This window comes from Tetranychus urticae, chromosome 2, assembly GCF_039701765.1.
Source record: "Tetranychus urticae isolate SD_2017Ah chromosome 2, NJAU_TeUrti_SD_1.0, whole genome shotgun sequence".
NCBI lineage: Eukaryota > Metazoa > Arthropoda > Arachnida > Trombidiformes > Tetranychidae > Tetranychus > Tetranychus urticae.
Window position 1 is genome coordinate 21,143,799 of NC_142959.1, and position 12,339 is coordinate 21,156,137.

Below are 12,339 nucleotides of genomic sequence, written 5' to 3' on the forward strand. Positions count from 1 at the left end.
GGAAAACATGAGAAATTTTCTGAGAAAGATTGAGATGTGGCCATTCTCATGTCTATCGATTATTACATTACATGAAAGATTAACTCTTTTCCCATCATCTTTTTGTTACTTTTTTACATCATCATTCAATTTGCGGTGCAATAATTTTTCAAATATTGTTTCTTCTTCTCAGCACATTCTTTTGACAAATTGATTTTGCCAATTTTTTCCTCTCTTTATTGTTGTTCAATGAACATTCAATTTTTTTTCCTCCAATATTTGACCTTTACCTTTTATCAAGAGTTAACAATCATTTGTCTCAATTTAAAGAAATGCAATGAAAGAAGCAAATATTTGCCATTTTCTGATGTTCACCTTTTCATGACTAAACTTGGAATAAATTTTGTGAAAAACTCGCCAGTTTGATTGATTGGTTTAAAAGTAATTAAATTATTGTTTCATTAATGTATCGTTGAGAGTAAATTAGAGTTGGTAATTGAGTAACGATAATTAACTTTTTAAATGCTTTTTTCAGAACAAAATGTTTACTGTGAACTCTAGTCAACGATGTCACCAACATGTCAAGTTCAATTTATATCTTAGTTTGTATTTGAATATAAAACTGTGAATAACTTGAATAAATCTTGCAAGTATTTAATAGCTGATCAATTGGCGAATGAATTTGAAAATTTTTTCTTCATTTTCGAGTTTCTCTCGTCCTTTGATTCATCAAAAGTTTGATTATCACAAGAGTTTTGTGTCTTTCAAATATTTCAATATTTTTGCTTGTTAATCAACTTGATTAACCTTCAATCGAAATTTCATTTTCAGACTCAGAAACATTTTCAACAAGTTTCGCTATTCTCGGCAAACTGACAATTCAATCAATGTTATCTCGTTGAAGAGTAAACATTTCAAAGCTTCTAATCTTCAGAATGTTCATTATCCATTTTAAGCCTTTTGATCATCAATACTTTTATCATCAGTAAACTCATCATTCTTGTTCAATGATTCGAGTATCTTGAAGGTATCTTTACAAGTGTGAAATGAGTGAAACTTGGTAAATCACTTTTAGTCTTAAGCCACTTGAGAAACTGTTTAATTTTGATCAATTTTAATTTCATTTTGCATGGTCAAATATTCCCTGATTTTGACTTCTTTTATGGAAATTCATTATTACAGTGAAAATAGATTGGTTGAAGTCAGTCTCAAAAAAGAATGAAATGTTTTTGAAAAAAGAAGAAACTCACCTTAAGACGATTAGTATTAGCTCCTGGTAAATCCATGGTTCCAAAAATGGGTGAATCCGTTTTGAATTTGAGTGAAGAGAACACAAAAAAGGGTGAATATGGATAAGAGGTTTAAGTGGGTGAGATGAAGGTGAAGTAAATATTTTCAAAAATGGTGAAACCGAAGGTATAAAACAAAGAACTCTTTTCAAAAAATACTGAAACTGTCAAAATTTTAATTTTCAATTGTCTCCATATTGATACATCTTCCCAAATATTTCATCATATGAGAAAAATAATTGTTACAATGTTGTTCAGTGATAACTTGTGAAGCAGCATTAGCAGCAGCAAAAACATCATCACAAGTCGTCGGTTTTTGACGTTTAATGTGATGTTTAAACTGATTAAACAAATTTTCAATTGGGTTCAAAAATGGAGAATAAGGAGGCAAAAAAATTAAATTATGACCTTTTCCTTCAATTAGCTCTTTTACTTCTCCTCTGTGATGAAATCGGACATTGTCCATTATAACGTAAGCTCCATTTACTTGTTCTGAGTCAAAGAAATCGACAAGCTGTTTCAAGAAATCAACAAATGAAATTGTGTCATAACCATGTTCTTTGACCTCATACAAAAATAAACTTTTGTTATTCATGGCGGCACAAACAGATAGACTTTTGCTACGGATAGCTTTCACTGTCAAATTAGCTCGACATCCTTTTCTTGCCCATCCTCGTCTTGATCGCACATTGATTTGCACTCCTGTTTCATCAACATAGAAAATCTTGTTCATTGAACTTTGAATCTCCAAAAATTTCAAAGCATATTCTTTTCTCAGTAGCTTTGTTGACTCACAATTACGTCGCTCTGGTACCAATGAAACAATTTTGACTGAAAAATGAACTTCCTTCAGATAGTTGCGAACTGATGCTGGATGAATCTCAATGTCAAATTTTTCCTTAATTCGATCTGCAGCAGTTGCTAGAGTAGTTTGACAGTCGTTATCGAACCAAGATTGCACTTCTAACACCATTTCAGGAGTAAGCTTTTTTGGTCGATGTCCACGTTCACGTTCAACAACTTTGTATTTTTTAAAACGATAAATGACTGTTTTCACAGTGTTTAGATTAATTTTCAATTTTTCAGCAATTGAAGATGTTGTCTCTCCATCACGGTCAGCTTGTATTATCAAATCTTTCAACTCACGACTAACTTTAGTCATATTGAATTCACAATTGAAAAGAAATAATTCAAAAAATTCTGGTCTTGACAATGACCTTTGACTAAATGTGTTCTTTTTTGAAAAGAGTTCTTTGTTTTATACTTTCGGTTTCACCATTTTTGAAAATATTTACTTCACCTTCATCTCACCCACTTAAACCTCTTATCCATATTCACCCTTTTTTGTGTTCTCTTCACTCAAATTCAAAACGGATTCACCCATTTTTGGAACCATGGATTTACCAGGAGCTAATACTAATCGTCTTAAGGTGAGTTTCTTCTTTTTTCAAAAACATTTCATTCTTTTTTGAGACTGACTTCAACCAATCTATTTTCACTGTAACACTTTTATTCGTGTGATTGTGACTGCTTAGAAAGAGTCTCTCTTCATGAAGCCAATTTCATGGTTTAAACAATTTCCAAAACTCGCTTCCCTCTCAACTGTTTGAGTCAAGAATCGCAAGATGTTGAGCATAAACAGGACAAAATTCAACAAAAAAATTAACAGAAAGCAAATTTCACAGTAACATTGGTTGTTTCAATCAATGCCAATCAAGTGAACCTTATTCAACCAACTTTTCCCTTGAATCCTTCAATCTGTAAACAACCCAATCCTTGAGAAAAACAGCCAAAAATGGTTAACATAAACACCCATTAAGTTACAAATTAAACATCAACTTTATCCAAAAAACAAAGTTTTTTCCCTAAAATCAAACTAAACTCATATCTTCACATTTGTCAACAGTTAACCCAAAGTGCCATTATTCAAAAAAAAGTTTGAGCGTAAAAAGATCCAGAAAAAGTATAAAAAATGCAACTGAAAAAGTACATTTGAATAAATTTTTTTGTTGCTTCAAAACTGATCTTACCTTTTGTTATGAAATGTACAAAAAAAGAGTAATTTTATGTAAATTGAGTGAACATTTCAATTGATGGTAAAACTGAGTGCAAACACTGAAAAAAAGTCAACAAATAAAACAAGTTGAAACTGCAACCTCAAACATGATACAGTAATGTTGATAAAACTCGAGAAACCAGAAAAGCGCAAAATGATTCTCATCAGCAATTCAATCGTTTGATCAATCAAACCAAAAATTTACAAATGAAATCGAAGTTGCAATATTTCAAAGAAAAAACAAAAAGAATTTTTTTCCAGAAAAAAGTAAATCGACAATTATTATCAAGAGTTTTTCTTCGGTTGGTCAGAGAATCGCCTGAAAACATGAGCAAAGTGTAAATACGTGGAATGATGATCAGATGAAACTCGGTAATGGAAAGGAATGAGAGAAAAAGGAAACTCTGAAAATGAAATGTTACCAGTAAAGGTGTTCACAATGTTATTGGGAAAATCATTTTTTAGTTGTTATTCAATTGATCTTAGGAAAGTTACCTTGTTCATTGCTGTTACCCTGATCATGATCAACAAAAGGTATAGAGTCAAATTCCTTTCGAATTTACCATGAAAAATTTTCTTCCACTTTTCATCATTTCTCCAGTATATTATTACCTTTTTACTGGAAGAATTAATGTCCTCTGGAAATATTTTTTTCTTCTTCTTCTCTTCCTTTTCTCCATTCAACTTCCTCATCATTTCGTTTCAGTTTTGTTCAGCTTCCTGTTAACAAACTTGGACTCATCAGAATCATCTGAATCATTTCATTTCTACTCTTTCATGTCTTGCAATCTTTTCAACTTTTTTTATCATTCCAAGACACGAACAAAAAAGATGAGTAAATATCTCTCCAGGGTAATGTAACGATTCATCCTGTTCATCATCGTAATCATCATCGACCAACTAATTCAAAGCATTTAACTTTTCGTTTTTTTTTCTTCATCAAAATCCATTTCTATTTATAACGCTTTTAAATGGCAAATTTAGTCTTTGATTGAATTAATTGTTTCAAGTTGAAAGGTTCAATTAATTCTGTAAATGAAACTCAGTTAGTCTTCACATTTATCCAAAATTTTATTCACAATTCAATTCGAAACTTTAATCAAAAAAGTTTCCAAACTCAGTCATTTAACGAATGAAAAAAATGAAAGAAAACCTGAAAATTCAATGAAGATTCTTTTCTCAGAAAATTGTTAACATTTTCCAACATTGCAATCATCATGAATCGATTAGTTCTTAGAAAAGTGTTTATCGTTTTCTATCTCATTTAAAGTTCATTGAAAAAAGTTAATGTTTTTACTCAATTGAATTGAAAGCTAAACTTTTAATGTAAATGAATAAAATTTTGAAGAAATTTATGAAAAAAGAGAAAACGTTTTTTCGAAACTTTTTTTCTCGCTCTCAGATAATTATCCAAAGTTAATGTAATGCTCAGTTATTTACCTTGAAACTTCATGATAGGTTAATTGAGAAAAGTCGAGAAAATACAAAACTAATCGATTATTAGTGACAAAAGAGACTGACATAAAGGTAAGAAGGTAAACAAAGCTTGAATTATAAATATCATGTAATCTGATTTAGATTCATGTAAACAAGTTGGAAGGAAAAGTGAACGCAAAGAGCCGCTTTTGGTGCTTCATCAACTATCAATCATTGATAATGTTAATGTTGATTAAACAAGTGAATAAAATATTTATGGTTGAAACATTTTCCCCTTAATCTCAAGTGATTTAACCAATGTTTACTCATTGTTAATGGAAACTGTAATGACTTTCCATCATTTCCATTGCCATAAATATGTTTACTTTTCCATCTTTAATTGTTATTCTTCATGAAAATTCCCTGTAAATTCATTATCAACTAGAATATTATCAACTTTAGAGAAAAGCATTTCTAATTGTAAATGATCCAATTGAAGGTAAATGAAAAGAAATGCTCTTCGCTTTTGTTGGAACCTTTTTTTTCTGGTTTACTCTGATAATCGTTGATAATGATGATTAACCTTCTCAACCTGATTATCGTTTCTTTTTACCCTGAAAATGAAGAGAAAAAGGAAAAGATTAACAATTTAATGATTCCAGGTTTACCCTGTTCTCTTCATGCTATTAAGATGCCATTTTTTTCCAAACCTTTTCCTTCTTCCACCAAAGATTATATCAATAAGATGGTGATGATGATAGGGATCAGAATGGCGATGAAGATGAGAAGAAATTGTTTCCAGTTTTGTATTTCTTGGTTAACCTAAAGATGAAACGAGATAATGATATTGGTTACAGTTAAAGTTACTCATAATAGGCTTGTAACTTGAGTTGAACAAAATTATTAGTTAAGCTTTTTTAATAATCAAAGCACGTTTCAAATGGTTATTAATATTTGATAGAAATTGTTGCAAGAAGAAGAAAAATATTGAATTCACTTCTCATGATTTTTTCAACGATAATTATGAGTCGACTTTTTTCACTCCCAGTCATCATTCCCAGTTGGTGTAATTTGCTAATAGAGAGAGAGGAATGAGAGCAAGAGGATGATGTTGATGAAGAGTAAAAAGTAATCCATAGAGTTTATCCTTTTATGTGTAAGAGGATTATCTTGATAAGACTGTTAAGCTCCAAAGGCTTGACCAAAGAAGAGAGTATAAGATCTTTTGTTAACTTTAACCCACTTGATTCTCAATTGGATTGACAATGGCAAATCTATCTCTCAATAAGCTATCATTGAGGTAAAGGGAAATGTTGATCATGATGAGGATGATCAAGACTCAATACCAATTATAACATAAACCACAGAATAGAGGAAAAGATGATAATTGAATCAACAGTTTCTCCGAGTTTTCAATTCATTGCTTTCTTTACCTTTCATCCAAGTCATCATTTGCTTCAACAAAATCATGCTTTACCGCTTTAATCCTTTCAACACAAAGCATTGACCATCAAATTAGCTCATCAGCCAACTGGTTAACACTGAAGCAAATCTAGGCTTGGAATGGTCAGTTTGGTAGCGAATCCAAACTGATTTTCGATTCCAAAGTTGAGGGACATTCGGACACAAGATTTTTATATTTTTTGCAGTTGAAATGTTCAAATACGCACGAGACAGTTGAGGCAGCAGTTTAAGAGATGAACAGTTTAATAATCATGAAATTAATAAAAATTTCCATCACAACAGAAAAGAGAAAAAAATCCATTTTGATTTACTTGCCCAATGCACATTGAAAAAAGGAAAAGGAAAAGAAGTGAATAATTGAGATAAACTTAAAGGGGTTTACATTCAATTACAAACTGTAAAGATAAGCTAAGAGTCGATCCCTTGCAATTTGTTTTAGATTTTTCTTCTCAACTTCAACTTGCAAGTAAATCTTCATTTCGAGACAATTTCCTAAGAATTGTAAACTCACGATAATTTAATTTTCAATTGAGCCGAAAATTCCAAAGACTGAGAGATTTACTTTGAGATCAAAGTCAAGAAAAATCATCTTTGCTTTTATACGATCTTCCCTTAAAGTCATTAGAAATGAAAATTCAAGTTCCATTAAAGAATTGGATTTTGACTTTCAATTGATCTTTACATTAACATTGTTTTTCAAGTCCATTTTGATTGAATATTGAAGCTCTTCAAAGAAAGTTTAACCTTTGTTATGATTTCATGTCAACAAAACTCAATTTCTTTATGCAAAAATGATCCAAATTTTGAGCAAATCTGAAATTCTGCTGTAAATTTATCCTTTCAATCAGCTTTCAAATAAATTTTCATTTAATTGTTGATACTTTTCTGGTCTTCTTTTGTTTTCTTTCCCTTTTACTCCAATCTCTTTATCATTACGGTTTTGTGTTTTTGTTTGTCAAACTTTACATTTACAGTTCTATTATTATAAAGCATAAAATGGAGTAACAAAATATATACTCTGATTTAATGGTCTTTAACATGAAGTTATTCCAACGTTGACCATCATTATCCTCATCATCATCACCATTGCTCATTCAAGCTTAATTTACCAAATTGATGGTCCTTTCTCTTCCCCTTCTTGTCACCACAGCCACCAATTTAACCATCATCAGTTGATGATACAAAAACTGTAACCATAGAGATTTGTAGAGAAAATTGAAGCAGAAAAAAACACAAAACTTATAATTGACCAAAGCAAACTAATAAAATGTAAATGAATCTTGACCACATTTGCAGGCAAATTTGCAAATGTTGAACCTCTGTTAGCAAAACACAAAAATTGAGAGAAATTGTTCAATCTCAATGGATAAAGTTGATGAAGAAAAATGATGTTGTGCTCTTGAAGACGAAACCAGAAGAAAACAAATTATGATGAGAGAGAAGAAGAAGAAAAAATAAATTTAATTTACCCAAACCCATTCAAGTTGAAGATATATTGAGCCTCTCATAATACCACAAGACCCAAGTACAAGGTTGGTGCAAACATCATGTTCAATGTTAATGCGTCTCTTTGGATTCTTATATTTAAACAGCAAAAAACAACTCAGCAAAAGACAGAAACAGCGATGATTCACCATCAAATTGATACAAAACAAGAAGAGATGAAGAAGTGTTTCATTATGAGAAGAGCAGAGCAAAAAAAGAGTAAAAATTAATGGATAAGATGTGCTTTTTATTCACTTTTCTTGGCCAACTTTTCATCAGTTTTTTGTCCATTTTCAGGCAGCAAAACCTTTCTCCTCTCATGTTAATGGAAGCAAAGCAAGAAAACAAATGTTTATAATCTTATAATCTTTTAGTGTTGAAACGTTATGTGGTTGGATTAGCTTTTGCCGACTCTAATAATCTAAACATTTCATGAAGAAAAAAGCAGAAAAGGTTCAACTTCATTGAGAGAATAAAAAGTTTTATTCAATCTTTCCAGCTTTTCAATTCACTCCAAGCTTTTCCCTTTTGTTCTGCTACAATTTAATGTAAAAACTAAATTGCTTCCCAAACCATTCAACTTTTTACTTCGCCATTTAAAATGCAAATTGCAACCGGCTTTAATCATTAAGGATTAAGCAAGAAACTTTAATTATTAAACCAATTTATTGCTTTATTGCCAGTTTATTTCACATTAAAGTAAACTTTCAAAACGTTTCAACCTTTCAAATTGTTATCAAAGATTCAAATTCAATTGTTGCTTGAAAAGGTTAAATTAGTATCAATCGAAATTCAAGTTTCTACATTTTTAGAATTCGAAACTTTGAAACTTCGAAGTTCCTCTTTTCATTGCAATATTTGTTCGAATTGTTAGATTACTTTTCCTATTCTTTGGTCCATCTTTGGTTAAGAGTTTTTTTTTCATAAACTTTCTTCTTCTTTTCCGATTCTTTCACTATTTTAACTAAACTTTTTGCTGGACAAGCTTCAGCCAATATTGACAATTGAGTTAAATTTGGTTGTAAACAAGCGAGAATAGTTTATTGAAGGAAAACTACGAATTTTTGTGAACATTTTCTTTGTGTTTTTACTTTTGTTTAAGCGGAAACTTTGTTGTTTAATGTTGACAAGAAAATTGATGAAACTTTTGTCAACATGAACTTACCTTTGGAAATTCATTTTTCGTCCAATGCTTCGAGAGCAACTCAAGTGACCATCGAATAATGAAAATTTTAATCTTCTACCAATCTTTTATTCCTTGACAATTGATTCTCGATGTATTTAATGGTGAAAGAAAGCTGAATGAAATGTAAATTTTTCTCGATCAAATATCGAAACTAACTGACCACCATTGTTGGCTATTATTGAAGGCTATCATTAAACTGAGTGACTTGAAGGATAAATAAATAAATATGAGGTTTACACTTGAAACAGTTTCATTTTTATTTTCAATTTGATTGATTGAACTGTCTTTTCCTATTGAACAATGAATTCTCATAAATTTCATATGAAAAGAGGAAAGAAAGAAAGAAAAGAAGCAAAATGGAAAGAAGGAAATTCGAATAAATATTGAAGCAAAAAGAAACTCTTTTTTTGTTCGTTATTACATTTTGCCTCTTTTCCCTGCAAGATGATGTTCCATGATAAAGGCAAGGGACATTGAAATTTCTTCTGAATATTGATATTGTTAAAGTGGATAAGAATCACGAAGGAAAAGTTGAGAGAATCGAGAAAACAAAATTTTCTTCTCCAGCATTAAATCAATTTCAATGTGAATATTATTCACAAACGATTATCATGTTACGCCATTCAAGGTACACTTTGCTGCAAATTCCAAGCTATCATTTTTCGAGAAAATCGTATTTCGATTTCAAGTTACCTTGACTACATCATGTTATATGAGCAATGAGCTTTTGCTCTTTTTTCCATGTAAATCTTTTTCTAAACAAATTTCAAATTCGAAGGTAAATTTCGAACCATTTTTCTTTGGACATTTTACCTCACTTTTGAAACATTTGCATGATAATCAAAGTTGCTTCAATTGTCATGCAAATCTTTGTTCATTCATTGGATTGGAAGCAAAATTTTTGGTCTTTTTTGGAGAGAAAAAAAAATTGTTCTAAATTCTGTATTTACATTTGAAACTTTATCAAAGAATATAAAGAATTTTTTTCTCTGAATAAAAAGTCATTTTAATGGTTTTTCTGCTATTCCATGCTTTCATTGTTCATGTAATGAGATATAAAAAAGTGGAGAAAAAATAAAGTTGAAAATAATTTGTTTGCAATTTAAATGAGTGTTGAGATGAAAGATAAAGTTGGAAATGGTTTAGCAGTTGAAACTGTTTGAATTGTTGAGAAAAGTTCTGTTGGATAATTTGCTAGTTTGACAGAGTTCAGTGTTTGATTGAGAAAAGCTGGGAAACAAAAGTCGGAAGAAGAAGAGCAAAAAAGTAATGACAAGAAAAGCTAATATGAAATTGAGACTGGGAATGATAACTGGGACTGGAAGAATAAATATGATGATAATGAGCAAGAATGTTACAGAGAAGAATTGAAGGAGAAATATATACATTTTTGTGTGCAAAGAATATCAAATTGATTTTCTTTTCTCTTTGTTCAACTTTTTTTGCCTTCTTTTCCCTACTTGGCCCTGCTCATCATCATGACTTTCAAGTTTCAAGATTTTGCTTTTTTCTTCTTTTTTCACTTCTTTTCTCTGCAAACTCTCCATATCTACTTTTTCTGTGTCTTTCTATTTATATTATTATATCGCTTTACTCATCTTTTTGCTTTACTGGTTTCATTCAGTTCCAGTTTCATTGTCAACTTGTATCCGTTCAATGCAACACTCAATGTGCAATATTTGCTTTAGCTCAATGTTTTCCTTTCTTTGCCTTTCTTTGCCTTCCATTCAACCATCAAGTATGGACGTCAATGGAATCATGAAATTGATATGAAAAGACGAAATAAATGAACATGAAAAAGTCAATTTCCAATGAAAACTAATCCATTGTCTGCAGCACGGAATAGCTAAAGAACAGAGAATGCAAATATTCCTATTGAATATAAATAAATGGTTAAAAGAATAGAAGAAAAAAATCCGATTCTTGCATTAATTTTCCAGAATTTTTCTTCTCCTTTCCATCATGAGTTTTGAAACTTTGCAAAAGCATTTTACAGCAAAAACAATGTAAAGAAATGATTTATTTGCTGCTAATTTTTCAAACCAAACAATGAATAAAAAGCAAGATTGAAACGAAAGCATTTGATCAATTTTTATTCATTTGATTTGAAACTTTGGAAGAGCAACAAATTTCGATTTTTTAAACTTGAAAAGAGCAACAATTTATCTCATTCAACTAACCAACTTACAATTGTTACAAGCGTTTGAAGTTAAAGTCACCCATCAGTCTCAAGTGATCAATAGATCATTTTCATAAGCAAAACTCGATAATGAATTAGATTATCATTAATCCAAAAGTACGTTTCACTTCCCAGTCAAACTGGGAATTTTCAGTGTAATTTAAACATAATGATTACCAGCATTAACCAATATGAAGTTAGCAAAAAATGTTTTACAAGTGAGAATTGAAAAAGCACCCAAACGCAGTTAACTGTGCAAAAGGTTATCTGAATATGAATTTAACTTAACAGTCAATTAATAGAAGCTTAATGATAAAGTTTAGAAGAGAAAAAAATGTGTAAACATTTATCATGATGTATCATTAGAATATCTCTTGAGAATCGGAATAATATGCATTATCATTATTTTCAATAACAGTAAAGGTAAGGAAGGAAGAGGAAAATAATCTAATCGAAAAATGAGAAGAAAAGTAAAGGTAGAAAAAAAGGAAAATTTGTTGACTTTGCAAGTTCTAATTCATGTTGATGATGATGATGATGATAATATTGAGTAATAGGAACAAGTTGAACCACAAAATGTTAACCTTATATTAGTATCACCAAGTTACCTTGAACATGAGAAGAGATGAAAAAAAGGAAAAGAGAAAAAAAAGTTGGAGAAAAAAAATATTTCTCTCTTTTGTACTGGGAGTGAAAGATGAATGGAAGGAAAAGAGGAAAAAGTTTCAAGACTGGGAGGTTTAAGGGAATCCAAAATGTATGGTTACAAGGTAAGAATACAAAATGCTAAGAAAATAACATTCTTTGTTGATGGAAAAGAAAAGAAAGAAGAAAATTTTTAGCCAATTTAATCTAGCAAAATGTGTCTTACAACAGTATATAACATTTGGCTTCATCATTATTTCATTTCATGTTGTTCACCATTTCCAAAGGTTGATGAATTTTTTACTCAGGAAACACCAATTTTTTGCCTCTCATCGTCGAGTATCATTCACAGTGCGCTTCAAGATGCTTCTTTAAAACATCTTCATCTTGTTTCGCCAATTTATTCATACAATTTTATTCTTTCCTTCTTCTTCCAATTTAGTTTCAGTTTCCTCGTTTCTTCAGTTGATATTGTTAACAATTTGCTTTTCGTGCTCAACATTTTCCTCTGATTTGCTTTCCAAACTTCGCTAGTAATACAAACAAATCAACATGAGATTAACTTTTTACTGTTCATTTATGTTTACCTGTCCACGAGCATTTCATATAAGGTGCATAAAAAACAATAGAAATGCTATTT

At 30.5% G+C, this 12,339-nt stretch overlaps 2 protein-coding genes across 2 annotated transcripts in view; one reads left to right on the forward strand and one right to left on the reverse strand.

Annotated features, from left to right (window-relative positions):
* Positions 1-12,339, forward strand: part of LOC107371400 (protein O-mannosyl-transferase TMTC2) — a 45,253-nt gene that overhangs the window by 9,933 nt on the left and 22,981 nt on the right. The window lies entirely within an intron of this gene.
* On the reverse strand, positions 712-6,537 carry LOC112539884 (uncharacterized). The gene is made up of 3 exons (XM_089267077.1): positions 6,174-6,537; positions 5,451-5,562; positions 712-5,354 (listed from the first exon to the last, which is right to left on the reverse strand). Exon 3 carries the CDS (start codon positions 2,428-2,430, stop codon positions 1,444-1,446), a length of 987 nt encoding a protein of 328 aa, XP_089123203.1. The 5' UTR covers positions 2,431-5,354; positions 5,451-5,562; positions 6,174-6,537; the 3' UTR covers positions 712-1,443.

Bases quoted from the DNA above. Each gene is read 5' to 3' on its own strand.
- LOC112539884 (XM_089267077.1), bottom strand. From the start codon at position 2,430: ATGACTAAAGTTAGTCGTGAGTTGAAAGATTTGATAATACAAGCTGAC.